The sequence below is a fragment of the Aspergillus clavatus genome, genomic scaffold (assembly GCF_000002715.2).
Source record: "Aspergillus clavatus NRRL 1 1099423829802 genomic scaffold, whole genome shotgun sequence".
Lineage (NCBI taxonomy): Eukaryota > Fungi > Ascomycota > Eurotiomycetes > Eurotiales > Aspergillaceae > Aspergillus > Aspergillus clavatus.
This window is the reverse complement of record NW_001517097.1, coordinates 2115423-2138808: the sequence shown is the minus strand read 5'-3', so window position 1 is coordinate 2138808 and position 23386 is coordinate 2115423. Positions and strand designations below refer to the sequence as shown.

Sequence of the window (23386 nt, the reverse complement as noted above, 5' to 3'; positions counted from 1 at the left end):
ATCGATTCCCCTCATCCTAATGGCAGATCCTGCACTCGCGAAGGATTTTGCCGAACTGCTTCCTCCGTCTCTTCTTGCTGGCTAGGTTGTCCCTCCGTTGATACCATTGAATCTCACTCGTGACTGTGACCATTTGTACCTCTCTTGATCTTTCCTTTGCTTCTCTTTTGTTCGCGTGTGTAAGAATCTCCTCTGTGCTGTGATTACCAGGTTTTTGCTTTGATCTTGCATATTTGCAATGATGAGCGTGTTTTTGTTTTGTTTTGTTGTTGAGATTTCTGCATCTAGATGGGCAGGAGTATGCATATATTGCCGTCTTACAGTTTGTTGTGCTGTCTCTGCTCCTCTTTTTTGTTTGATTTCACTTCTCTATCCTCTTTTCTCTTCTCTCCTGGTCTCCCGAGTTATATATGGGAAGAAAAAGGCCGAAGCCTGACCAAGCATTTGCTGAACCATTGAACAGAATCTAGTTCTCGTTAAGAGGATTGCTTCTCTGGCTCTTGAAACATCACATTTCTTTCACTTTGCTACCTCGGATTCCATTTCTCTATCATTATACCATTCGGTTAGTTACAATGAGCGGGTTTCTTTTTAGGAGTTGGAGATCTTTTCTCTCTTTTGTCTTTTCTCTTCGTTTTTAACCCATTTTCTTTCTCCCACTCTTGTTTCCTTTGTCAGATGGTAATCTCTTCTTCTGATTTCTTCCACTTATTCAATTCCAATACACTTAACTGTTCCTGTCACATAGCTTCTCCGACAATGTGATTAAATGGTCAAACTCGATGTTCGACCTCCCCGTCTGGATATGCATCCTTGAGGCTTGGACAGCGCCAGAAGTTTTCTTATTACGTCTGAATGCGGTTACAGCCCAGTTGAATCGAGCCAGACGTTGACCTAGTTCGGTGGTGGATGTCGATACCATAAAGGTATGGATATTCTAGCAAGACTTTGCAACATGGCTCATCTTCACGATGTGGCCTGTATGGAGCGACTCATGTATGTACAATAAAAGATATATAGGTACTGTGACATAATGTAATAGACATCAGACAATTGGTAGTCACCAAAAGTAGCAAGCAAGCAAAATGCTATATGAACAACCAATCGACCCGTGAATCATCCAGTTCCTGGATCCAATCAAAATCGTCATCATCATAATCAGTCGTCAAGGGCGAACGCGGCGACTCATCCATGAGCTCGTCCAGCTCCGCGCGCCGCCGATTCCGCTCCTGGCGCCGGTGATCACGCTTCCGCCACATGAGACTCAGCACCCACGCGGCGTTGCGGACATTGACGCTTGTGATGTCGTAGTAGAGAGAGCGGAGCTTGCCGAGCAGGAAGGGGCGGTGCGCGGGGTCCCTGCATTCCGCGCCGGCGATGAAGGTGGGCCAGATAAGGCATTTGAAGTGCGGATCTGCGACGGGGATGAGTGCGATCTGGCGGATGAGGATGTTTGTGACGGCGGCGTGGTCTTGAGGTAGGTGGAATGCGGTGGAGAAGGGGTGTGCGGTTGGGGAGGTGGGATCGGAGCGTGGGCGGGAGAGGACGCGGCTGGCGTAGAGGTAGACGGCGGCCTTGTAGATAGTTGCCAGGGCGATGCGCATGGAGAGGTCATCGAGGTAGAGGCAGGTTTGCATGGCCTCGGCCCAGGCGACGGGGTCGAAGACTTGAATGTGGTGGAGGAGGGCGTCGGGGGATCGGAGCGGGTTGGATTCGGAGGGAAGGAAGGCGGAGGAGAAGGACATGTTGTTGGGGTGTGCGTTGAGGCCTGTGTCTGGTTCTGCGAATCGGTCCGCCTGGACGAAGAAGATGACTTCGAGGAGGTAGGCGGGGCATCCAACCCATGAGGTCTCTTCTAGACGTTTGAGCACCGCTGAACCCATGCTGGAGGTGTAGAACGGTTGAGTGAGGGAGCCGGGCCGCGCGAGGGTCGACCCCATCAGTTGGATTCTGGACAGTGAATGTGAGCTTGAAACTAGTTATTGGACGGAAGAAAAGGAATGGGGACTTACAGGAGGCAACCGTCAATCGCAAATGTATCTAGCCAATCCATCATCCCCTGGGTCTGAGTTGGAGCCTTTGACTGCTCCCGATGCTTCAACAGCTTCTTTGCCCCTTCCAGGTGGTATTTCCATGCGCCACCTCCTGATTCGATGGCGTCCATGAGCGCAAGAACCATGATGGCCGCCAGTGTCCGGTTGTCGTTTCGCATAACGGGGTCACATAGATCTAGGGAGAGTTGGCGAAGGGCATGCTGTTTGAAGCCCAGAAATTGTTCGTAAACCTGCGAGGATGGACGCTTAGCCATAGAGTTGATCACAGAGCGCTCCATCTCTTCTGAAGACAGAGCCGTCCCAGCTTCCTCCATAGCGTCCGAAGACCAGGGCAGAGACAGCTCCGGATTGGTCAAGATCGCATAATGCAAAGCTCCGGTGGCAGCGAGAGCATGTGTGAGGACGCGCGATTCGCCAACCAAGGATGTTAGGTCGCGGTACGGATTCCTGACATTGGAGTACAAGGCAAGGTAGTTCACCAGGTGCTGATTGACTAGAGGATGACGCGGCGTCAGAGATAGCCCAGCCTAGAAGATTTCCGAAAAAAGAGTTCCAGTTACATACAATGAGATAGATAGAATCTTGACAGCGGACTGAGATCTTTGAACAAAGGATCCACCAGTACTCGAGGCGTGGGGACATATTCAGCTGGCGCAGGATTATGCTGGATGGAGGAGGCCAGACAGCCAGTAGTGGTGCCCGTGCTCTCCACCATAGACTGATCGTGTAATATACTCGATGTTTCATCGGGACTGACTGTCACAGATTTCTCTATTCCGAACTGACTAAAAGTCCCCGCGGCCGACGGTAGCATCGCACTATCCGCCAAACTGGTTTTTGGATGATGCGCATCGACCCTCCCAACCGTCGAATTACTCCTAATATCGTCGAAGCTGCGGCCCATCATCTTTCCACGACTTGCAACACCGCCCTTGACCCAGACAAGGGGCTTCTGATATCCCAGACACTCCTTCCCCGCATTCCGACACTTTCGACAAGTGGGGAGGCCATTGTCGCAGATGATGCGGCGGCGACGGCAGGTATAACAGCCTTTGTTCATGATTTGATATTCGAGAAGCAATCAAACACTAGCTTCTGACACAGATCCACGGGCGTACCGAGAAGGATTGCTATCCTGAAGAACCAAGGCAAGAGCGTCCGAGCATGACATTCGCCATCGTCGGGCAATGAGTCAGGGAGAATCGGGGGTCGAAGACAACTTCAAGAGCCACCGGAACATCTCTTCAAGCAGCGATAACTGGTCTGCTCAAGGGCGAGGTGTCCGGTAGAACCACCTCTTTCTGATCAGTTGCAGCATCCCAGACTAACCAGAGATCCAAGAAGAAGAAGCAAAAGGAAGCAGCCTGTCGGGTAGGGCAGAACATCGAAATGACAACACCATCCCAATGTATGATTGGTGGGATGAGCTGGCTGAGTCATCAATCACGTCTAGTCTAAAGGCAGTTAGACTGAAACATGATTCCTGTTTCAAACATTCTGATACCGTATTGAATACAGAACCGATCCCACAGAGGTACTTCTGCGACTTCTTCTTGCAGTGGAAATGACTGGATATCGAACTGGATGGACCTCGCAACTCGCAAGTCTCATGCATGGGTGATAAGTCCAGGCAGTCGCAGTCTATGAGTAGAACGAGTTTCATAGCAATCCATACCTCAAAGCTTTTCCTGTGTCCGTTCTCTGATAAGCCGTGGCTGTCCCAACCTAGTCTATACCTAGGTATAAGGTACTCCGTATTGCCATCTGGTTTTCGGGTGCTTTCTCCCTCGAATCCTGCTGGATGTTTGTCCCGTTCAATCGTAGTACTGCTTCCGATCCTTGTTCGACCCTCTCTGATTGTTTATCTGCGACCTCATTTGACTGTTGTTGACTCTCTGAGTCTTCTCGCTTCCTCACATTCCTTGAATTGCTCTATTGCGGCGGTGAAAGAATCCACTAAACGCCACAACAAACACGGTTTACTCGTTTTCGCACTATCTTATCAGGGATCAATCCCTTTGTGTTTCTGTTTCCTGTCTACCTTGAAGTCGCCAAACGCCGCTTGATCGGTTTGAATGTACCGTCTTCGTTGCGCTCTTTGGTGTCGGTCACCGGGCGGTCCCTGAAGCGCTTGGTGTCGAGGTGAACGAGCCTGGGTCATGGTCACTAAACCCTCCTTCGTCTCCACCAGCGTAGTTGAAATGGTTTCTCAAGCTCAGGTGATGGATCGGTCTGTGACGATGCAGAGTGCTCCCTCTTCTGTGTCGCGTCACTCCCACAACGGTCGCCGTCATCGTTCCAGTCGCTCCCATCATGGAGGGCTTTCGCATCAGCCGCAAAACGATTTCCCTATCTTCACTCATACCGGCGATGTCGAGATTGTGATACGCGCTGGCAGACAAGAGCGGCGCTATCTTCTTCATCGATTGATTTTGGCGCAATGTTCGGGGTTTTTCGAGGCGAGCACAAGCGAGGAGTGGTCGCGGCATGGCACATCGCGACCCCACCATATCGACCCAGGGGTTCTGTCGCGCATTAGCGAGGACAATTCTTCGCTGTCCAACGGCTCGACTCTTGTGCCGTCGGAAAGCGGAGGATCGTCATTGCATCCCGAAAAGAGGAGATGGAGATATGAGCTGGACTGGGAGAATAAAGCGGAGGATGAGGAGCCGATCCTGGTTCAGAAGGTCAGTTTGAGAGCATGCAACCTCCTGTCGCGTAGCCTCTAGAGACTAAATGTGAGATGTTTATACATAGCAGCCAACATTTTCCAACGGCTTTGGAAGCGATGCCGTTCATCTCCCCCCGTCGATGACCAAACCCTCGGGCGCACAGACTGGATTCATCCGTTCAATGGCGAATCTTGCGGGGATGCAATCCGTGGTCAACCTTCCCCATACTACAAATGCAAATGCGGAGGTGGATCCCATCATTCGCGACTATGATAACCTCCTCCGCTTGTTCTACAATTACCCTCCTGTGCTTAACAGCGTCAACATTGCGACTGCGTATGCCGAATGCCGGTCTCTGCTCGCGCTTGCCGACATGTACGATGCGCTTGCCGTCACCGGGCCTCGAGTGGACCACCATCTCCTCGGATTCGGATCTCGGCTGTTCAAGCAGATCGCCAAATATCCCCCGAGCTACCTTAAGCTGGGATACCTGGCCCGTAGCCGGGTGATTTTCTCCGAAGCGCTCATCCACGTGGTGGGTCAATGGCCGGCAGGACTTCCTCACCTACGAAACGGCTCATACTCCCCGCTTCCCAACTCCGTGCTTGACCTCATCGAAGACAAGGTCGAGGATCTTGAGGACCTGAAGGCGCGCGTGGACTCGAAACTCCTGCGCCTAACGCTGACAACCTCCCGCGGAGAGCGCGTCTCCCCCACAAACGCCTACCTAGACTGGCTGGCCGTCTCTCTATTCCGCCAGTGGTTTGTGGACAACACCACGCCCCCGCCCGCCCCGATCCTCAAGAATCCCTCAACGACCCTTCTCCGCGGCACAAGCCCCAGCGCCACGAACCACACCAGCCGTCCCTCGCAGAGCAGCCATCGGCCTCAGCACTCTTCATCCGCAAACCCAAGACCGCCTCCAACGTCGCCCTCTCTGTCCCCAGCACAGGTATACCGATTGATCGGCTCCCCCTCCACCCAAGCCTACCTCGCGCACGACGAGCTCAAGAAATTCCTCAAACTCCACCCCACCTCTTCCGCCGACTCGCTCTACACCCGCGACGTCCTCAAACGGTTCGAGCGTAAGATGGATGAGATCAAGCGGCTCGCCCGCGAAATTGTCAAACCGCTCCTGCGCAACTTCCTCGAACTAGACCTGAAGGGCCCCGAGGGTGGCGCGGGCGACACAGTCCTCCCCATGCTCCCGTATCTGACCTGCACTAAGGTCGAGGACGATGATATCCCCTGGGACTGAAACAATCAATTAACCAGCCACAAACATCGAAACAACGACGATAATGATACTCAAAAACCGAGCCAGCCACGGTTTCCGAATGACTTAACGATACGAAAGATAGGACGATGTATGCGAAAATTGGAGGAGTTTTTTTTTTTCTTTTTTTTTTGGTTTTGGTCATGTCGATATGATTCACGATACCCCCCTTGCTATATTGATGTCAATTACCCCCTAGTCGCTGCTGCTTTTTTCTTCTCGCCTTTAATGATTTCTTACCAAGTCCGTGATATATTTTTTTTTTTGGTTATAACTCACTGATGATGCTATGATATTTCTCTTTATGGTCTAGATAGGTGGACATCCTCTCAAATCTGGGAGGAGTTACTTGATACAGGATTCTGTACGGAGTACACGAGGACAGCAGAATTTAGAAGTACCAGATATATGACCGCCATATTCCTGTTATTTCAGTATCGTACAGGGTTTATGGTTATACAATGCGGACGAGAACGTCAATGGTAGGGGGACGTTAAGATTTCTGCCCGATAGCCTCCAACCCTCCCATCCACTTCCGCAGCACTTCTGGAATGACGACGACCTTCCTCTTCTCGTCCCAGCCATTCTCTAGGATCGCCGCCAGCACCCTCGGGACCGCCATCGCGGTTCCATTGACGGTGTGCGGGAAGCGCGAGTCCTTCGCGGAGCTACCGCGCACACGCGTCCCGAGTCGGCGACTCTGGTAATCAGTGCAAATCGAGGCGGAGGTGACCTCGCCCCAGCCAGACTCGAGGTCCGATTCCGCACCGGCGGCAGGAGCGCGCAGACGGGAGGGGAAGAGGGCCTCTATGTCTCGTTTGCGGCTGGCACTGGCGCCGAGGTCGGTGGTGGGCATTTCCAGGACACGGCAGGGGAGGTTGAGGGAGGTGAGGATCTCGGTCTGGATGTCGAGGAGCTCGGTGAAGAGGTCGTCGGAGGAGGGCGAGCTTGGTGTCTCGCCTGCGGGAAGATTATCGGCCCAGGCGAAGAGTTCAACTTTGGTGAACTCGTGGACGCGGTACAGGCCCTTCGTGTCGACGCCGCGAGAGCCCGCTTCGGCGCGGTAGCAGCGACTCGCGCCGACGAGTTTGAGGGGTAGTGTCGAGGCGTCCAGGTCGCGGCCAGCGTACATGGCCGCGAGGGGGATTTCGGCGGTGCCGGTCAGAGACCGCTGGGGCTTGCTCTTGTCCTTGTCGCTCTGCTCGATGGCCCAGATTTGCTGCTCGTTGTGCTGGTCGCGGGGCTGGAAGCCGCATGCTTCCGCGATGTAGGAGTAAACGATCGACGGGGGCGACACCACCTTCCAGCCGCGGCTGCGAGCAACGCTCAGAGCGTACTGCACCAGGGCCTGTTCCAAGAGCGCTCCCTCGTTTATCAGGAAATACCAACCCCAGCCGGTGGTGGTTGCGGAGCTCGTAAAATCGATCAGATCGAGAGCGGTGCCGATGGCAACGTGAGAGCGCGATGGGTCGGGATGAGAAATCCATTCGGGAGGAGATTGAGGGTCGAAGTTGATGTACGTGACGAGCCTTGCGTCGTCTCCGACGGGGGTCTCGGGAGAGGAAAGGTTGGGAAGGGAAAGGGCGAGTCGTTGGATCTCTTCGGTACATGTTGTTCTCCGGGTTGTCATCGTATGAGACTCATCTTTCAATTGCTGTGCTTCCGATCGCAGAGCGGCGAGCTCTTCACCACTGGCGCTGGATGAGGCATCCTGACGAGCGGAGCTGGCAAGTTTTGCGATGGTCTTCTCCAATTGTTTAATGCGGGATCGGGGAGATTTGAGATCTTGGTCAAGACGTCTTGCTTCTTCGGACAGTTCTAGGATCTTGTAAGGGTACTCGGCGTGAGATGGATAGTTTCGCTCGACGCTGTTCTTCGAGTAGAGCTCGGCGTTCTGGCGGATGCTTTTGACATCAGGAGTGGGTTTCGGAGCTGTTGCGGGTCGCAGGATTTCCGAATGTCGAGCAGACGCTGTGAAATTGCGACGACTGAGTCTGTTCGTCAGTCTGCAATTGATACAGACATATGGAGGTTTTATTGACGCCATGACACGGCGTGCTGCGCAAGGAGAGGTGAGAGTTGACAGGAATATGGATGATCATTCAATCGTCTGATCGAAAAGAATGGAGCTCTCGCCGCCTTTCCTAATTAGGCAACCTCTATCTACACTTCGTTAACAACCTCCGACGCTGTCTGTATAGCCAGTAGTTTCATTTATCGTCCTTATTCCCAGTTCCTAAAGATATTGTATACTCATACTTGGGTATACCATCCTGGATTTTCATCAACTCGATCTGTATGTTACCAGGCATGAACAACAGATCCGTATCCTCATATGCGTTCAATATATCTCCAAGCGAACATCAACATTGAAGGCTTGATCAAAAACCCAACTTGTGCTTCTTGATCCTGGCGCCGACTCCTGCAACAACCAGTACTGCGGCCACAAGAATACCCCAGAGAGGAATACGCAGCACGTTCAGATTGTAGGTTGTCTGTGTGGCCGCTGCCACCGTCGCCAGCTCCAAGAGAAGCACCAAGTATCCAAGGTGACGGTGATACTTGTATAGCTTCTTTCCTGCTGCAAGGCTGCCTAGGATGATGACCGGGAAAAAGTACTGCACAACTCCTAGCAAAGCCTGGAAGATGATGAAGATGTAGGTTATCAAGCCAAGGATGCCGTGGGGGGACGTCAGACGTGGATGATCGCCTTTGTTCACCTCGATGATGATAAAAGCTGCGATAAATGCGGCCAGGCTTGTAGCTTGAAGGGTGTAGTGAATGCGGGTGCCCGTGAGCTTTTGTTGAGGTGTCGCGGTCGGTTGCAGAATGAGGGCTGCTTGTACTTGGAGGAACAAGGCGGAAGAGTTTAGAAGCTGTGGCCATTAGCATCAAGAGTGATAATCGGATTCTAAAATAGAAGCATGACGTACTGGATGAGCAGAAAAGAATATCAAGTCATGCGTAAAGATGCCAGACCACACAAGAGCCGCCAGCTAGATGAAATCTCGGTCAGTAACATCCACACCAGAAGTCAAGGTTGGGCATCTGAAGCTATAGATTCTTCAATTAGGCAGTATCGTACAATTAATATGCCAGCTTGAGCAACAGCAGCAGTTCCTAAGCAGTAGTAGCGAAGATCAGCATGGGAACGGTCAAGCGACGCTGGCCAAAACAACAACGAACCTTTGATCAGATTACGACAGATACCCTCGGTATCTCCCTGTGTTACTGCACCTGGGGCGCCTAAAAGAGGCTCGTCTTCTCTTGCCTCGATAGTTTGAGGATGTTCTTGGGGGATCCCCGTGGCAGAGGCCATGATGTTGATGATGTCACCACAGAGATGCAGTCTCACTTTAAGGAGGAGGATAACTGAGAGAAGGGCTATTTGAAGAAAAGGTCAGAATATCGAAGAAGATATCTGGGAGATAACTTACATATATGTACTCTACGATAGGCCAGTAGTTGTCAGTTCTGATGGCGCATTTCGATCCGCCGATTGCCAATAAATATGCTGGACTGCGGGGAACATGCATTCATTATTGGGGCAAATTCCAGTCTGATAACACCAACTCTTCTCCAACTCAAGAGTCACATCTACTATGCTATATTGAAGGAAAAAGGAAAAATAGACCAAAGCAGCCTGTATAGCGTAAGCATATGAATTCAAAAACACAGCCGACAAGTCGAGAACCTTCATCTTCCTCCACAATATATCGCCTAATTCGGCCGGTAGGACGTGGTCAACTTCATATCCATCGGAAAGCACACAGACTAAAGAAAAGTATCATGCTATGTTTTAGGCTGCTTTGTAATCATCTAATGCATTACAGCGAGAATCAGAAGCATACTAAGGATCAACAGGGGCATCTCACGCATCGCGGTCGTAACCCTTCCTCCCAAGTTTCTCGCAAAGGTGGGAATTCATACCTTCCTCTGCATCGTCATAGCCGTCAGTGTCACTCTCATTGACACCACTGAAGCCTGCAGCATCCGTTGGGCTTGTAAACCCGTCAGCATCCTGATGGAAAGGAGAGTTGGCGCTGTCGTCAGAAAAGGTAGGAGAGGGATGACTGGCTCTCTCTTCCAACTCTTGAAGCAAATGATCAAGCTCATCAATCTGGTTCAGCAGTTCCTCCATCTCTTTTCGGAGGCGCTGGTGATCATCAGGCTGCTCTTCAAGCAGATCGGAGAGCTTCTGGAGTGCAGCACAGAGGGCTGTGTGCTCTGCCATGAGATTAGCAGAGGTTGACATTCTGGATGATCGTCTTCTCGTAGTTATGATCAAGGAGTAGTGTATTGGGTAGTGAGGTATTCCTTGTGTAGTTGTGTGTTAGGTAGCAGGATATTGAGTATCGGTGTGTTGGAAGTAATGATAGTAGTGCTTGTAGTGTTGGTAGTGAGAGCGTATTCAAATGATGCTGATGATGATGATGAGAGATGCCATAGAAGGGGTAGGCCAAGGCTCATATATAGTGCTGTTAGAAACATAAATTTGATCAATGCTCCTGTCAAGTTTCATATTGTCTCTTTCAGGATAACAGGTGAAGGGACTTCGAGACAACAGTATCTCAAAGAGGTTGTCCAGAGTGGAACAGTTTTGAATGGCATTGTTGTCTGATCAAGAGACTACTCCCTGTCTCAGAGCATGTGCTCTTGTTTGCTATCTCACAAAGATACTGCCTACTTCTTGTATGTCTTAAGAGAGCTTTTCTGGATGGAACATCTCAGAATATCATCGTTCTCTCATAAAGCCCTGTTTATCATTTACTTCAAGTAAGTCTGTGTTGAAGGGACCTATCTACATGCCATTGTTATCCATATGAGAGCCTGTCACTCTTGTATCTCTTCAAGTGTTTACTCTTATTAAGTATCTTATTATGAAGTGAAGCAAGCAAACCTAGCTATATTGATATCTAGACTCCTAGGCATACTCATATCTAGATCCCTATGCGTAGCGATTCTTAGGGTTATCAACCCCTAGACATATTTAACTTCGAGGCATAGTGGTTCCTCACTGTTGTAAGTTACTCTAAATATGTATCAGAACAGCCTACCGACTCTTCAAGGTAACTCCAATATGTTCGATATCTAAGGAGTAAATACTCAGCTCTCAAGATTGCTTCGCACGCCTAAGGCGACTTCTGGTAAAGACATAGACTATGTATGGCTTAGAGCGTCCTCTGACTCTAAGACCTCAACCTTTTAATTGAATCATCTAGTTTACAAGGAATCGAAAGTCCGATGAATGGTCAATATCATTGAAACAGACCAAAGGAGTCTAGTCAGCTTTAGCAAATAACATGAAGAAAAGCAGTCGAAATGTTGAACGTCTAATTACCTCCTCAATCGCTTTCACCCTCAGATAACAATGGACCGGCAATACTAAGCAGTATTGCAGATGCAGTCATCAGAATGTTCCATAGTGATTTAGACCATGAACACCAGAAGCAAGAGCACACTAATGGACCATAGCAACCCTCTCTCTACACACTACTATCAAATCCATTACCCCCCAATTTTTCCTGAAGGTGGGAGTTCATACCTTCGGCATCATCGGTAGTAGATTCAGTCGGAGATACGGAGCGGGAGTAATCTGAGTTAGAAGAGGATGCACTGGCTTCTTCTTCGTGCTCCTGCAACAGACACTCAACATGTTCAAGGCTCATGAGCAAGCTTTTCATATCTTTGTGGAGTTGGTCCTGGTTCTCAGGGCACATCTCCAGGAAGTCAGCTTTTTCTTTCAGCGCATCAGAGAGGATACGGTGTTCTTCGGTGAGATCAGAGTAGCTGGGCATATTGCTGTTTTGAGATACAGAGATTTGTTGAGATGGGGTTTGATAAATGGTTGGACTGTGACTGTAGAGGACCGGTTGTGATTGTAGAGGGCTGGATTGCGCTTGTGAATAGTCAATAGGAGTAGGATGGTCAGAATGATGTTGATGATATCTTGCCAGGGGCAGAAGTCAAGGCTTCTATACAGTGCCGCTGGAGAAGAGACTGAAGTGGTATTGTCTGTCAAGTCCCATAGTTCCTCCTACTAGCTGCTAGGATAGCGAGACAAATAGCGTGCTAGGTGTTGTAGATCTGGATGTCATTGTTGACTTTATCTCTTAGATCCCCCAAGGTAACTGTGCTGGATGAAACATATCTGAATGCCATGATTATGCCAGAAGGAGAATGTCTCCCTGGTATGTCTTAGAACATTCGCTCTAGTCTAGTTTCTCACAAAGAGACTGTGTAATCAGATACATCTCAGAGCATTCGCTCTGATTTTCAGACCTCATCTTTCATCAAACCTGGTTGCCAAAGCCCCAAATATACAGTGTATCAGACATCCACCCAGACATGGCTATAAACGAAAAACAACTTCAGTTCCAGGGCATCTGGATCACAGCGGTCTCTTCGCCAGAACCAGGTCGACCAACCACAAGCTCTGCACCAACATTGCCCTGCTCCAAGTTCATTATGATGTTGAAGATGGTCTTAGAACGCACCGCAGGCCCACGAGCAGGATCTTCCGAGCAGCAAATTGCCTGTGGGGCGTTGAAAGTGTCTGAAAAGATCTTGTCTCGAAGCAGGCCCGGTGTGATCTCAGATCCAGAAATCCCACTCTCATTCAACTCACGGACAAGCTGTTGGGTACGGTCCAGTCGAATCGGTGAGCCCGAGAGCCATGGCGGCTCATACACGTAGCGGTTCTCGATGAAGTGGTTGGTGTGGGCTACCGTGCCCAGCGCGTCCTCTGTGAGATGCACGTCTCCCAGAGGCGAGAGCTCGAGACCCAGCGCGGTTGTGCTGTCTGCAACGAGGATATGAACACTGCAAGCAATGCCCCCAAGACTCGACAGTTTCTCCACTGCGTGGTTGACAGATAAGCTTTCTGCGCAGAGACGCAGAGCCACATGGATGGGCACTTTGGAGCTGATGCACGGCCGAGCCCTAATGGCGTTGAGACAGACACCTACTCCAGCACTATTGAATCCGATCTTTCCGACAATACCAGCCTATGTATGTCAGTAAACAGAAACAATAACGCAGTCATCTGCCAAACTCGAACCAACCTCGGTAACCATATAGACTTTAGGCTTGCCCGGCTGCTCGATCGACACAATTGCAATGTTCTTCCCCGCAGCGGCAGCCCAATCCCAGTTTTGAGACAGGATCCGCGCATTGTCGTGCTTCTTCCACGAGAGACTCGTGCAGCCATCGGAGAAAAAGCCCATGGCAATCTCGCTGCGGCAATTCAGGGCCACGATGTCCAGCAGATCGAGTCCCGCGCCGTCTGCGATGCCCTGCATCTCTTCGTAGATCTCGGGCAGCTTCTGCTCCAAGGAAGCGCGGAACTCCTCTGCGAGCTCTCGGACAGCGTCCCAGGATAGCTTCGAGGTTTCTTGGAACATGTTCTCGTAGACCTTGATTTGGTCTTTGATCTGGTCCTGCAGGAGACGGCCATGTTCCAGTCCAATCTAGTTGGTAGAAATTAGCCTTCGTAACGAAGAAGGGATTCAGGCGTAATAGGATACTATACCTCTCTTGGAGTCCCCTTTAGCTCCAACCGGGGAGGTTCTTCGATTTTGAGCTGCATTTCGAGCGACGGAGATGGATGCCTCTAGTAGATCTCAAGAGCTTCAAGCCTTGAACAGCAACGCAGAATCATTTCCCCAAGGGAGAAGAACAGAATATAAGGAACAGAAGATGGGAGATTTGTAATATTTGGGGTAGAATCCTTTATCCCCTCACTCGGGTGTGGTTTGCCGGGATCCCTGTCGATTGACGCTGATGCTTGTTGGAGAATGGGTTGGAGTTGGAGATCACTAGTTGGAGTATGTTGCCAGTGTTGTATAGCTTCAACTTATCCTGTTTAGTCTGTCAACAACAGATCACATGAGTCCAATTCCCAGAAGTATAGGATATCCCTATCACGATGACTAGCAAATCTCTCTTATGCATGCGAGATAAAAATGACAGGCGCGTCACTATCATTCACGATTATATCACACTTCGCTGTCAACTGATTATGGCCAATCCTCACCTGTGTCATTCACGGTCTGAACCTATCAGTCTTTCGCATGCACCTCGCGTCTTTCGCGTCTATGAAAAACATATCCCGTCTCTAATCTCTCTCCCAACCTCTCCCAACAACCTTCCACAGCTCCTTCAAAAACTCATCACCAACACGATGTCTCTGGACGATCTTTAACAACCATCCCAACCATCTCCTGCATAAATCTCCATTCTCATCATCGAATCTCCCCTCAGTCATCCCCATCTACCTCCTACGAGCACGCCAAGAGCCCCCCCAAAGCAACCCTCAAAATGGCCAAAGCCGACCTCGAACTCCAGAAGATCATGGGCACCCTCACCCACATATACCGCAGCAACACCGACCACTCCACGGGCATAACCCACAAACCCTACGGCGTCGACTGGATCAATCTCGAGCGAACCTTGTACCGCCTGCTTGTCCTGCAGGGCAAAGTCCGCAACGGCGATAAGGTCCCCGAGGATCCGTGGGAGGTGTTCCTGCGCGAGTTTACGCCGCTGTCGATCCAGCGTCCTGCGGGAACCAGGCAGCCTTCCACGCCGTATTTCCCCAGCTCGATCCTGCGGTCTTCCGTGGAGGGTCAGCAGCAGCGCCAGCAGAGGGACCACGAGCAGCACGTGCGCTTTGAGGTTCCGGCTGTGCGGCGCTCGGGTGAAGAGAGACGGCATTCTGGTCCCATTCCGCGGTTCTTTTCGTGAGGGTTGTATGATGGGTCTGTGTTTGTGAGTTTGTGAGTTTGTGAGTTTGGTTTGATGTTCTGGTAGATGTGGCTAACGCCTTCTAGTGGCACTGTTGATCGGATCTCTTCTGTGGTCAGGATCGGGAGGCACAGTATTGCGTGGATGACTCTGTCATGAGATTATGGATTGGATGCAAAAGGCGTTGTGCGTTTGTATGATATGATTGCGGCAATGTTGGGTTTGTACACTAGCTAAACCGCTTGTTTAGATTCAACTAATAGGCATCCATGCTGGAAGTATCTGACAACGTTCAGGAAGATGTAATCATAATGACTTCTTCAGTCTTGGATTCAGCACGGCGTCTATAATTCATAGTTTGTAGTATGCATAGTTCTATACATCTCATGCTATCATTCCCAGGTATCCTTAATGAGATGCTTGAACAACTTGTCCAGGTAGTAAGCAGACTGTTTCGGATATCGAGTCTTCTCTGGAGAATCGAAATCAATGAACGTGCTCCGAAATCGATCTGTATAGGCTGCATCCCATTCTGTAAAATCAATTAGCATCAGATGTCTCGAGAAAAGCAAACACTTACCCCAGTTATCGGTGAAGGTCCAGGCAAAGTAAGAGCGGACATCCACGACGTCCTACTTGACCGCGCGTGCCGACGCCCACCCCACGTATCCTTCGAAGAACTTGATGCGGAACTCATCATTGAGGGCCTCAGGCATAGATGCCGTCTTCTTCTTGACCATTGTTCCGTTCTCGGTCACGTAGATGGGCATCTGGTACCGCGACCAGATCCAGTTCAGCAGCTTTCGGAACCCCCATGGCGCTGCCCGCAGCCACTCGGTATCACTCTCTTCGCCACGAGGTACACCCTGCTTGTTGAAATCGTGACGCTAGGGTGTCCTTGTGCTTGACGAAGAATGACGTGTAGGTGTTCATGCCGTAGAACTCGGAGCTGCCTAGCACCAGATTTGACTCCTCCGGCGTAAATCTAGGAAGACGGTCACCCAGCTGCTCCCGAATCGACGCCGGATAGTTGCCTGTCTTGTATAGCGGGTCTGCAAACCCGGCAATCTCGAACTCGTGGGCCCGCTCAGCCGCTTCCTGATCCTGCGGATCAGCCTCGTTCCATGGCTCGGACCAGTTCCCGTGGAGGGTGATACCGATTGTTTCGTGCTGGAGAGGCTGGGACTCTTGCTTTTAGGGACGGGAGGCATGGCCATGAGCGACTAGTTCCGTATGCGCCACTCTAAACGGCTCTGTGGACGAGTCACCCTCCTCGTTGCGGCTTCGGAAGGAGGAGCGGGCTGGCGCGTGTACTCCCGCTGCATACCCAGCTGGAGTATAGACACCGGGCTCATTGAGTGTGATCCAGTTCTTTACACGATCACCAAGTCTCTCGAAGCAAATGCGTGCGTAATTCACCCAATGTCCGGCACGAACTTCTCCTGGTTTAACATGCCGCCATAGCGATCTTCAAGTGCTTGTGGTGTATCCCAGTGGAAGAGTGTGACGAATGAGGTGATGCCGTTACGAAGGAGTTCGTCGGTGGGGTTTGAGTAGTACTGGTTTCCTTTTTCGTTGATGGGATCATCGCCTCCCAGAGGGATGATCCGAGACCAGGACAGGGAGAAGCGGTATGCATTGACCCCATACGACTTCATCAGCGCCACATCTTCCTTGTAGAAGTCGTACAAGCGGATCGTATCGTCGGCCGTGCTTCCATCCTTGACCTTCCCTGGAGTGTGCGCAAAGGTATCCCAGATTGACTGGCCCTTGTCGTCTTTGTTCCAGGCGCCCTCTACCTGGGCCGCTGCTGTGGCGTAGCCATGGTACAAGTCGCTCCTCAAGACGCCCTTGAGATCTTGAACAGATTGAAGGTCCATGTCGTCGGTCTCAGGTTGTTTCTGATGCTCCAGCTTTATAGTTAATTCGGGACTCGAGACTCGCAAAAAGTGAAAGAAACTCGCGAACGGGACACTTTATGACTGAAATAGTCCAGATGATCATCCTGGTTAGCACTATCGAAGAGGTTCGGCGTTTTGATGACTTACTACCAGCGATCCGTCCAGCTACATCGCATCTTCTAGCTGCGTCCACAACCGATCCACTCAATCAGGTTGCCTCATCATTGCTTGAGAATCTTATCGGAGCCGGGTCCAGGCGGGGTGAGACAAATGAGGGGAAGAGAAGAGCTCAGTTGTCAATATTCACGTCGATCTTGGTGATTTCCGGACGTCGGTGCTTAATCCTTCGTGACTGTTCCCAGACCGTAGAAAGAGTTAGATTTGTGGTTTCACAAGACTCCATCATGAGAGAGCACAGCAACTATGTACTAAGTAGAATCTGCTGCTGGAGAGTCCACTACATGGCGTAACTATTGACAAGATGTCTCAAAGGTTGTTGATCAGAGAATCTTGATACCAATGTTGTCTTCCGAATGGGGTAATCTCTACAGCTAAGCAATCGAGATTCCAGATGATTACATCGTTCCACCATGAAATGATACTACTACAAGACAATCAATCTGCGAGTTTCTCGATCAATTGACTGATTATCAATACTGCTCATCAACCATCTGCCAAGTACTCTATAGTGGTGTCAATGACATGGACCACCTCCCGTGTCAGAAGCAGTTGGACTACTTCCTTCCTACGTGGCGCCGAGTAGCTTGTTTTTATCGTCTTGCAAGTATGCAACCTCACCCGAGGTTCTATCCTGGCATTGCATCTTATAGTGTGCTTTCAGATCGAGAGTTCAACGGCCCGAGGATTTGGGTCAATACCAGCTCAAGAGGAACTTGTGCAAGTTCTGCGGCCACTGTGCATAACAGGCCCCGTAGTGAAGGCCAAAGCTCTGTATATATGTTTCGTAGTCCAAGTACAATATCAAGTAGGAGGATTGACCTTATGCACCTCTTAGCCTGGAATCTCTATCCGCGGCCCATCGCGAGGGAAGCAGAGAACTGTTCTTCGCCCATCCTTTTAACGGCCCATGTTCCCAGCTGAAATCTAATATCAGATAAGAATCAGTAGGAGCACTGATTCAAGTGGATCCGAAGCATCAAAGCGAACTAAGTGTAGATACTGCTGAGATTCAGCCAAAATGCGGAGGATAGTCTGGGGTGGAAGTGAACTAGAACAGTTGATCCACGGTCCACGTATCAGCATTTGGCACAAGCAAGAATAGCGTGCGTGAATTCTCATGGACCATCGATGCCTTGGCTGGCAGGACTAAATTCGTGGGGGGCAATATCTAGGTGGGTGGCTGATCCTCGTGCCAGCCATAACCGTCGTTGCTGAGTTGTTCTGTAGTTTTAACAATCATAAATTCACCTGTGGGGGAAGAAATGCAAGTCATGTGCCTGTGAAGCGCAACTGGAGATTTCTCCCATCTCTCATGTCTCAACTGTCCATCATTCAACTACCCTACGGACTGCATCCTTCTTATTCTCGACATCTGACTTGACTCCATAGAATTCACATCTCTCGGTACATTTAGCTCTAAATATGTTTTTCTTCTAACAGAAGAAACCTACCTCAGTGAGAGTGGTCTCAGGATGCAGCTATGTGCAATAATAATACCCTGTCGCAAGGTTAGAGATTCCCCAGATCAAACTATCCTGCCCTAAGTTGATCTGAGCTAATTCCCTTGACGCAGCCCTAGTTGGCCAGGTTATTTAGACTTGCCGTTCCTTGCCTAGCGATATGAGCAGGCTGGACTCGTAAAGGCCACCTGCCATCTCCTTGATGCTACGAGGCAAGGGAGAGACCCTCAATGGCGGAAAATTACAAGCCACGACAAGGGAGGTTACGATTAACCTCATAAAAACGCCGTGATTGGTCCTCTCATGGATAGTATCGATGAGCTGCACCTCACCACATGCAATTCACTAGACTGGTCCTTGATTACTTTTGTCTGTCTGTGATTCGGCCTAAGGGCTTCTGTACCAACGTCCTTTCACGCTTCGCGGCTAAATTAATCAGAACTTCTCATTGACTGATTTCTTCAGAGTATTCCTCCAACAGACACAAGTCTGTGGCGAAAGGAAAGAGGAGCTCCCGCAATGACCCCATGGGGTGGTTCGACGCCTCCGTGGTCTGATTGTTGGTATCTTTGGCGCATGCTTTTAGATTGGCGTTTTGGGTATGACTCGGGCCCTTTTTGGGCTCACGAAGATGGACGGAGATTGGAGCTGGCGAGTCCCACTCATTCTGAAAGCCCTTTTTCCCGCAATCGTCTGTGTCACCATCTACCTGTTGACCCCTGAGTCGCCCCGTTACTACGTCATGCGCGGGAAGAGGGACACTGCCAAACAAATGGTCGCCAAATACCACACGATCAGTGGCAAGATCAATGAGCCCATTGTTGAGATTGTCGTCTCACAGATTGAGGCGTCTCTTGAGAATAACCGGACGAATTTCAATCAGTCCTGGGACTGTCGGATTTTTTTCACCAAAAAGGCACGCTTCCGGCTTCTCGTCCTCTTTCTCTACTCTGTTTTCCAATAATGGAATGGTGGAGGTATCATCACGTACTACGTAAGTCGCCGTCTTTGGCCTTCCGCGCCTCCTAGACCTTTCTTGACTAACACGGTGTATCTTTAGGTGATTCCCTTCCTGGAGACCATCGGTCTCAAGGGCTCAATGCAGTAGCTAGGAATCAGTCTCGGCACTACCGCCGTCTATTTAGTATTGACCGCCATCGGAGCACTCATCGTCGACAAATTCCGGAGACGCAGGCTGATCCTCACGGGTCCCGCCAGCATGATTATATTCCAATTTGCGACGACCATCACCTCCTGGCAATATAAGGTAACGGAGAGTCGCGCAGCCGCTGCGCTCACTATCCTGTGGATTTATCTCTACCAGACCTCCTCGCCACCCTGATTGCGACGATGCACAACCTCTACCCGGTCGAGATCTTGTCCCTGCCCCTGCGTGCTAGAGGAATGGGTCTTTATGGACTAATCCAGGGTGGCGCGGGAGTCATCCAGACATACGGCATTGGCGTGGGAATCCAAAAAAAAAAGGATACAAGATCTGGGTGGTCTACATCGTCTACAACTGCGTCCAGCTCGTCCTGTCGTATTTCGTGTTCCCGGAGACATCTAATCTGTCTCTCGAGGAGATTGACGCTGTCTTCGAGACGCCTGGAGTTAGACCGGTGAAGATGTCACTGGACATCCAGAAGGCGAAGAAGGCAATGCAAGACGCGAACCGCGACGAGGAGAGCAACCACTGACGTGGTTTAATCAAGGAATATCATAGCTGTATGAGCTCGGTTTCCACCTTATGAGTACCACGAATACATAATCGATTGTCTTCCTTACCCTATCGCCGGTATCGTATGATGAACACGGATGGCCGGGTCCCCTGGCCTGCCCTAAGGAACCTCTACAGAATTTCTCATTGTCCATTCCCGCTCAACTTGTATCCCCTTATGTTAGACAGAGAACATGACTCTAACGAGAGCACGGATCTTCTAGCTGTCGAAACCCAGCTTGAACAGCCCCCACACCGCCTCATCTGTATACCTAGCATGCGAAGCAAACAATCACTACCGGCACCGACATTGACACCGCAAATCTATCTCAGGAGGAATACGCAGGTACTTACATATTGCAATCCCGACGCGGCAGGGGTGGCCAGACACAACATATGCAGAGATGCAGTCCCGGGTATGGAGCTTGAGGCTTCGATTGCACAGCATATGCAAGGAGCCCGTTGGGCTCGACTGGGCTGGGAATGAATGTGGCTTTGCGATGAACCTAGATCGTGCTTTTTTTGCTGCAGCTATGGAGATATTAGCTGCGGTGAGTGGTGTTGACATCATGACTGCTGTGTGTCTATGCCGATTTGGGCAAGTTGTGGAATTGGAGCTGAATAAAAGGGTGTGGCGATTATCCCATCGTATTCAGGCGAAGTATCTCTGGATGTTGGTGAAGGACCATTGGCTCTTACCTCTTCATCTGCGTCGATGAGTGAGTAGATCATTTTCTGGGTACTACTCGTTCATACGACGTCCTGACTCGGATGTGACACAACAACGCATCCCACGGGTACTTGCAGACGATCCGGGATGAGGCACCAAGCACCCACTGACGGGAAATTAATGGAGGAAGGACGAGCGAATCAGGCGGTCGAGTGGACCGTTTTTTTGGCTGCAATGGGCAAAAAAAGGTTCTGGATTTTGCGCTGCGCGTTTGCCCGGCGATGAGGATCATGGAAGCCATGGTGACGGTCGATCGGTGACCCATATCCTAGAAGCCATGAGCCAGGCCCGTTAGCCGGTTGATGTGGTGCTTTTGTGGTCCCCTTCCCAATTGCGGCGCGTTGCTGGGAGAGTGGGCGTTGGTTTCCATCATTGTTCTTCGAAACGGTCCCTGGCCTGTGTAACAAGGCGAGATCGCATGGCGGACAGCCATGTTGGCGTTGTCCTGGTGTCCAGTCAAGGGGTGTTTGCGACCCACTGGATCTGCATGGGAGAATCGTTGAAGTACGAAAGGAAACGATTGTTAAGAGTCGCCGTCGCCCGTTGCAGATGTGGTCTGTCCGCCAGTGGTCCGAGTTTCTTCACCGACTCCAACAATTTCACTTCTCCGGCGGACAGAGAAGAGAGGAGAGCGCTCCGAGCCCGAGCAAAACCATCTCCAGACCGCCCCTGGTTGCGCCGGTGTTATCCTTCATGTGTCACAGTCCGATCCAATGAGGAACAAACGCTTTCCTGTTTTTAGTGATGACATTTGTTTTCCACTATAATCACAAGACAACGGGACAAATGCAGCAGGGTGGGCAGAGAAGCCGCTCCAGTGGACGATATGGATTTATTGCACCTCTTCTCCGTTGTTCTGTTGCGTCGGCGCATTGACAAACGTGGCGTTCGGTGGCATGTTTGGTATCACCTTGAAAGACGTCCGCGAGGGCCTGCGAACTATAAAAGTCGGCCAGGGGGATTGACATGGAGAAGGATTTCCTATATGCTCCACAAAAGGTCGATTCTCTCAAATCAAACGCTGAGTCTAAAAAGCATTGGACGCCTTGCATCTTCTCCCTCAACATATACCCGGGGTCAGCTGGAGCTCCTTGTGGTTCATTCACTTGTATTCAAGCCAAAGAGTCTCGACTACCCAACCAAGATCGAAACAGGTCTTGAGCCACCTCCGCAGCATCACCAAAGTTCTAGCACAAGATAGTGCGAGATATTTCGCCGCGATCAACCAGCATGCCGTCCAAAGGAAGCCATTCAGCTTCTCTGCCTGAGGGACGCGGTCTCAAATACGACGAATCCGACATGGCCCTGTTCCATGCCAAATTATCCTACCACTCCACCATCGAGGAACGCATGGCTTCGAAAGACGCCCACCTTGCTTCCATCTCAGAAAACCAAGCCCGGATCCTCAAGCGCTGGGAGATGCTCAAGCAAGTGGAGAAGGAGATGGCAGACAAGGGAAAGAGCCTGTCACCAGCGGAAAAGAAGCAGCTGGCGCAGTACGAATGGCGGTATAAACGACTGGAGGAAGTGGCGACCCAGACGACCGGCGGCTGAGATACGGGTCCAGAACAGAAGTGGTTGTGGAATATGAGCAGATTTGGAGGCTCCCTGCTGGAGTCAAAATTAGCATGCATTCAGCATATGACGGGGAGCTTGCGGGCTTTCGTCACCGGCGTTCTCGTACTAGAAGTGGAGCACTGCGCACAGCATATTTCTCTCTTTTTTTTTTTTCCAGTTCAGCTCTGGAAATAATAGCGGGGCTCTTAATAGCGATGTTTCAATATCCCATCTAATCTTTCTTTCTTTCTTTCTTTCTTTTTTGTGTTTTGTTGCATAACAACCGGCATTATGCTGTACCAAAACGTACTTAGTGAGCAATGGCTCTGTTCGTGTAGATGGAGAATCAAGCGCTCCGACGTCCGTGCAATGCATACATGTCACACATGCGCCATAGTCGTAGATGAAACCACATTACTATGGAGACAAGATAGCTTTTCAATTGCGATTGAGTGGTGAGAAAAGAGGACTTTGAAGGGATGGAGCGGAGGGTATAGAAGATAACTTCAAGATATTCTCGGAGCGGAGGAGATGGTTGGAGCTCACTTGATGGGTATCTGAGTGGGACTGCGACTGCGAGTACGCCTACCTAGGTATCTCTATCTCTCCCCTTATGATACCTAGGTACCTTATGTTCAGTGGATATACAGTCTTCAAGAACGCAGATGTATTTATATATATTCGTGCTTTCAGTATGGTCTTTCGCTCAACGTAAGCCTAGTAATCCCTTTCCCTACGGTCTATGCTAGTCAAAAAATTAAAAACCTTGAGAATAAATTTCCTAGAGCAGAAGATGGAAGAAGAAAGAGATAACTTTGGAGTGTTTTATGGTCCCCTGTATTCTAGTTCCGAGTGTGATAGATACACCCAAAACGCCGAGATGGTAGGGGGAAAGGGGAATATTGAGCGCCACCGATGAGAAAGAAACAGAGTACATGGCGATTGTAAAGAAATCGCTAAATCAGTACGAATGGAGGGGAAGATAAGAAATGGAAAGTGGGAATGAGATGTGATGCAGAGAGTGAGGTGGTTTCGTAGACAGGAACGATATCAAAATTCCTGACGAAGCACGTCACGTTCTGGCATCAAGGAAT

The 23386-nt window shown here is 50.3% G+C and overlaps 11 protein-coding genes across 11 annotated transcripts, besides 3 other annotated features; 5 read left to right on the top strand and 6 right to left on the bottom strand.

The window, feature by feature from the left end:
* Positions 1–1088: 1088 nt before the first annotated feature.
* ACLA_040490 (Zn(II)2Cys6 transcription factor) lies at positions 1089–3114 on the bottom strand (the record flags this gene model as incomplete). The annotated part of the gene is made up of 3 exons (XM_001271258.1): positions 1089–1950; positions 2013–2547; positions 2619–3114. The coding sequence occupies 3 exons, from the start codon at positions 3112–3114 to the stop codon at positions 1089–1091; spliced, it is 1893 nt and encodes a 630-aa protein (XP_001271259.1).
* A 1141-nt stretch (positions 3115–4255) lies between these two features.
* ACLA_040480 (BTB/POZ domain-containing protein) lies at positions 4256–5984 on the top strand (the record flags this gene model as incomplete). Its single annotated transcript, XM_001271257.1, has 2 exons — positions 4256–4741; positions 4815–5984. The coding sequence occupies 2 exons, from the start codon at positions 4256–4258 to the stop codon at positions 5982–5984; spliced, it is 1656 nt and encodes a 551-aa protein (XP_001271258.1).
* Positions 5985–6495: 511 nt separating this feature from the next.
* ACLA_040470 (putative serine--tRNA ligase DIA4) lies at positions 6496–8049 on the bottom strand (the record flags this gene model as incomplete). The annotated part of the gene is made up of 1 exon (XM_001271256.1): positions 6496–8049. One exon carries the CDS (start codon positions 8047–8049, stop codon positions 6496–6498), a length of 1554 nt encoding a protein of 517 aa, XP_001271257.1.
* Positions 8050–8383: 334 nt separating this feature from the next.
* ACLA_040460 (cytochrome b561 domain-containing protein) lies at positions 8384–10257 on the bottom strand (the record flags this gene model as incomplete). Its single annotated transcript, XM_001271255.1, has 6 exons — positions 8384–8878; positions 8936–8998; positions 9088–9122; positions 9189–9386; positions 9440–9450; positions 9878–10257. The coding sequence occupies 6 exons, from the start codon at positions 10255–10257 to the stop codon at positions 8384–8386; spliced, it is 1182 nt and encodes a 393-aa protein (XP_001271256.1).
* A 963-nt stretch (positions 10258–11220) lies between these two features.
* Positions 11221–11800, bottom strand: ACLA_040450 (uncharacterized protein; the record flags this gene model as incomplete). The annotated part of the gene is made up of 3 exons (XM_001271254.1): positions 11221–11283; positions 11344–11387; positions 11497–11800. The coding sequence occupies 3 exons, from the start codon at positions 11798–11800 to the stop codon at positions 11221–11223; spliced, it is 411 nt and encodes a 136-aa protein (XP_001271255.1).
* Positions 11801–12373: 573 nt separating this feature from the next.
* Positions 12374–13590, bottom strand: ACLA_040440 (putative acyl-CoA:6-aminopenicillanic-acid-acyltransferase; the record flags this gene model as incomplete). Its single annotated transcript, XM_001271253.1, has 3 exons — positions 12374–13009; positions 13067–13471; positions 13534–13590. 3 exons carry the CDS (start codon positions 13588–13590, stop codon positions 12374–12376), a joined length of 1098 nt encoding a protein of 365 aa, XP_001271254.1.
* A 731-nt stretch (positions 13591–14321) lies between these two features.
* ACLA_040430 (uncharacterized protein) lies at positions 14322–14823 on the top strand (the record flags this gene model as incomplete). The annotated part of the gene is made up of 2 exons (XM_001271252.1): positions 14322–14743; positions 14814–14823. The coding sequence occupies 2 exons, from the start codon at positions 14322–14324 to the stop codon at positions 14821–14823; spliced, it is 432 nt and encodes a 143-aa protein (XP_001271253.1).
* Positions 14769–14796: a microsatellite.
* A 316-nt stretch (positions 14824–15139) lies between the features above and the next one.
* ACLA_040420 (glycoside hydrolase family 1 protein) lies at positions 15140–16627 on the bottom strand (the record flags this gene model as incomplete). Its single annotated transcript, XM_001271251.1, is given in 6 exon segments — positions 15140–15279; positions 15328–15379; positions 15389–15634; positions 15657–15917; positions 15972–16137; positions 16167–16627. Coding segments are annotated over 6 exon segments (1326 nt in total).
* Positions 16628–18919: 2292 nt separating this feature from the next.
* On the top strand, positions 18920–19630 carry ACLA_040410 (uncharacterized protein; the record flags this gene model as incomplete). The annotated part of the gene is made up of 2 exons (XM_001271250.1): positions 18920–19181; positions 19434–19630. The coding sequence occupies 2 exons, from the start codon at positions 18920–18922 to the stop codon at positions 19628–19630; spliced, it is 459 nt and encodes a 152-aa protein (XP_001271251.1).
* An 8-nt stretch (positions 19631–19638) lies between these two features.
* ACLA_040400 (uncharacterized protein) lies at positions 19639–19985 on the top strand (the record flags this gene model as incomplete). The annotated part of the gene is made up of 2 exons (XM_001271249.1): positions 19639–19752; positions 19782–19985. The coding sequence occupies 2 exons, from the start codon at positions 19639–19641 to the stop codon at positions 19983–19985; spliced, it is 318 nt and encodes a 105-aa protein (XP_001271250.1).
* Positions 19986–21965: 1980 nt separating this feature from the next.
* ACLA_040390 (uncharacterized protein) lies at positions 21966–22289 on the top strand (the record flags this gene model as incomplete). The annotated part of the gene is made up of 1 exon (XM_001271248.1): positions 21966–22289. The coding sequence occupies one exon, from the start codon at positions 21966–21968 to the stop codon at positions 22287–22289; it is 324 nt and encodes a 107-aa protein (XP_001271249.1).
* A 239-nt stretch (positions 22290–22528) lies between these two features.
* Positions 22529–22556: a microsatellite.
* Positions 22530–22553: a microsatellite.
* Positions 22557–23386: the final 830 nt, after the last annotated feature.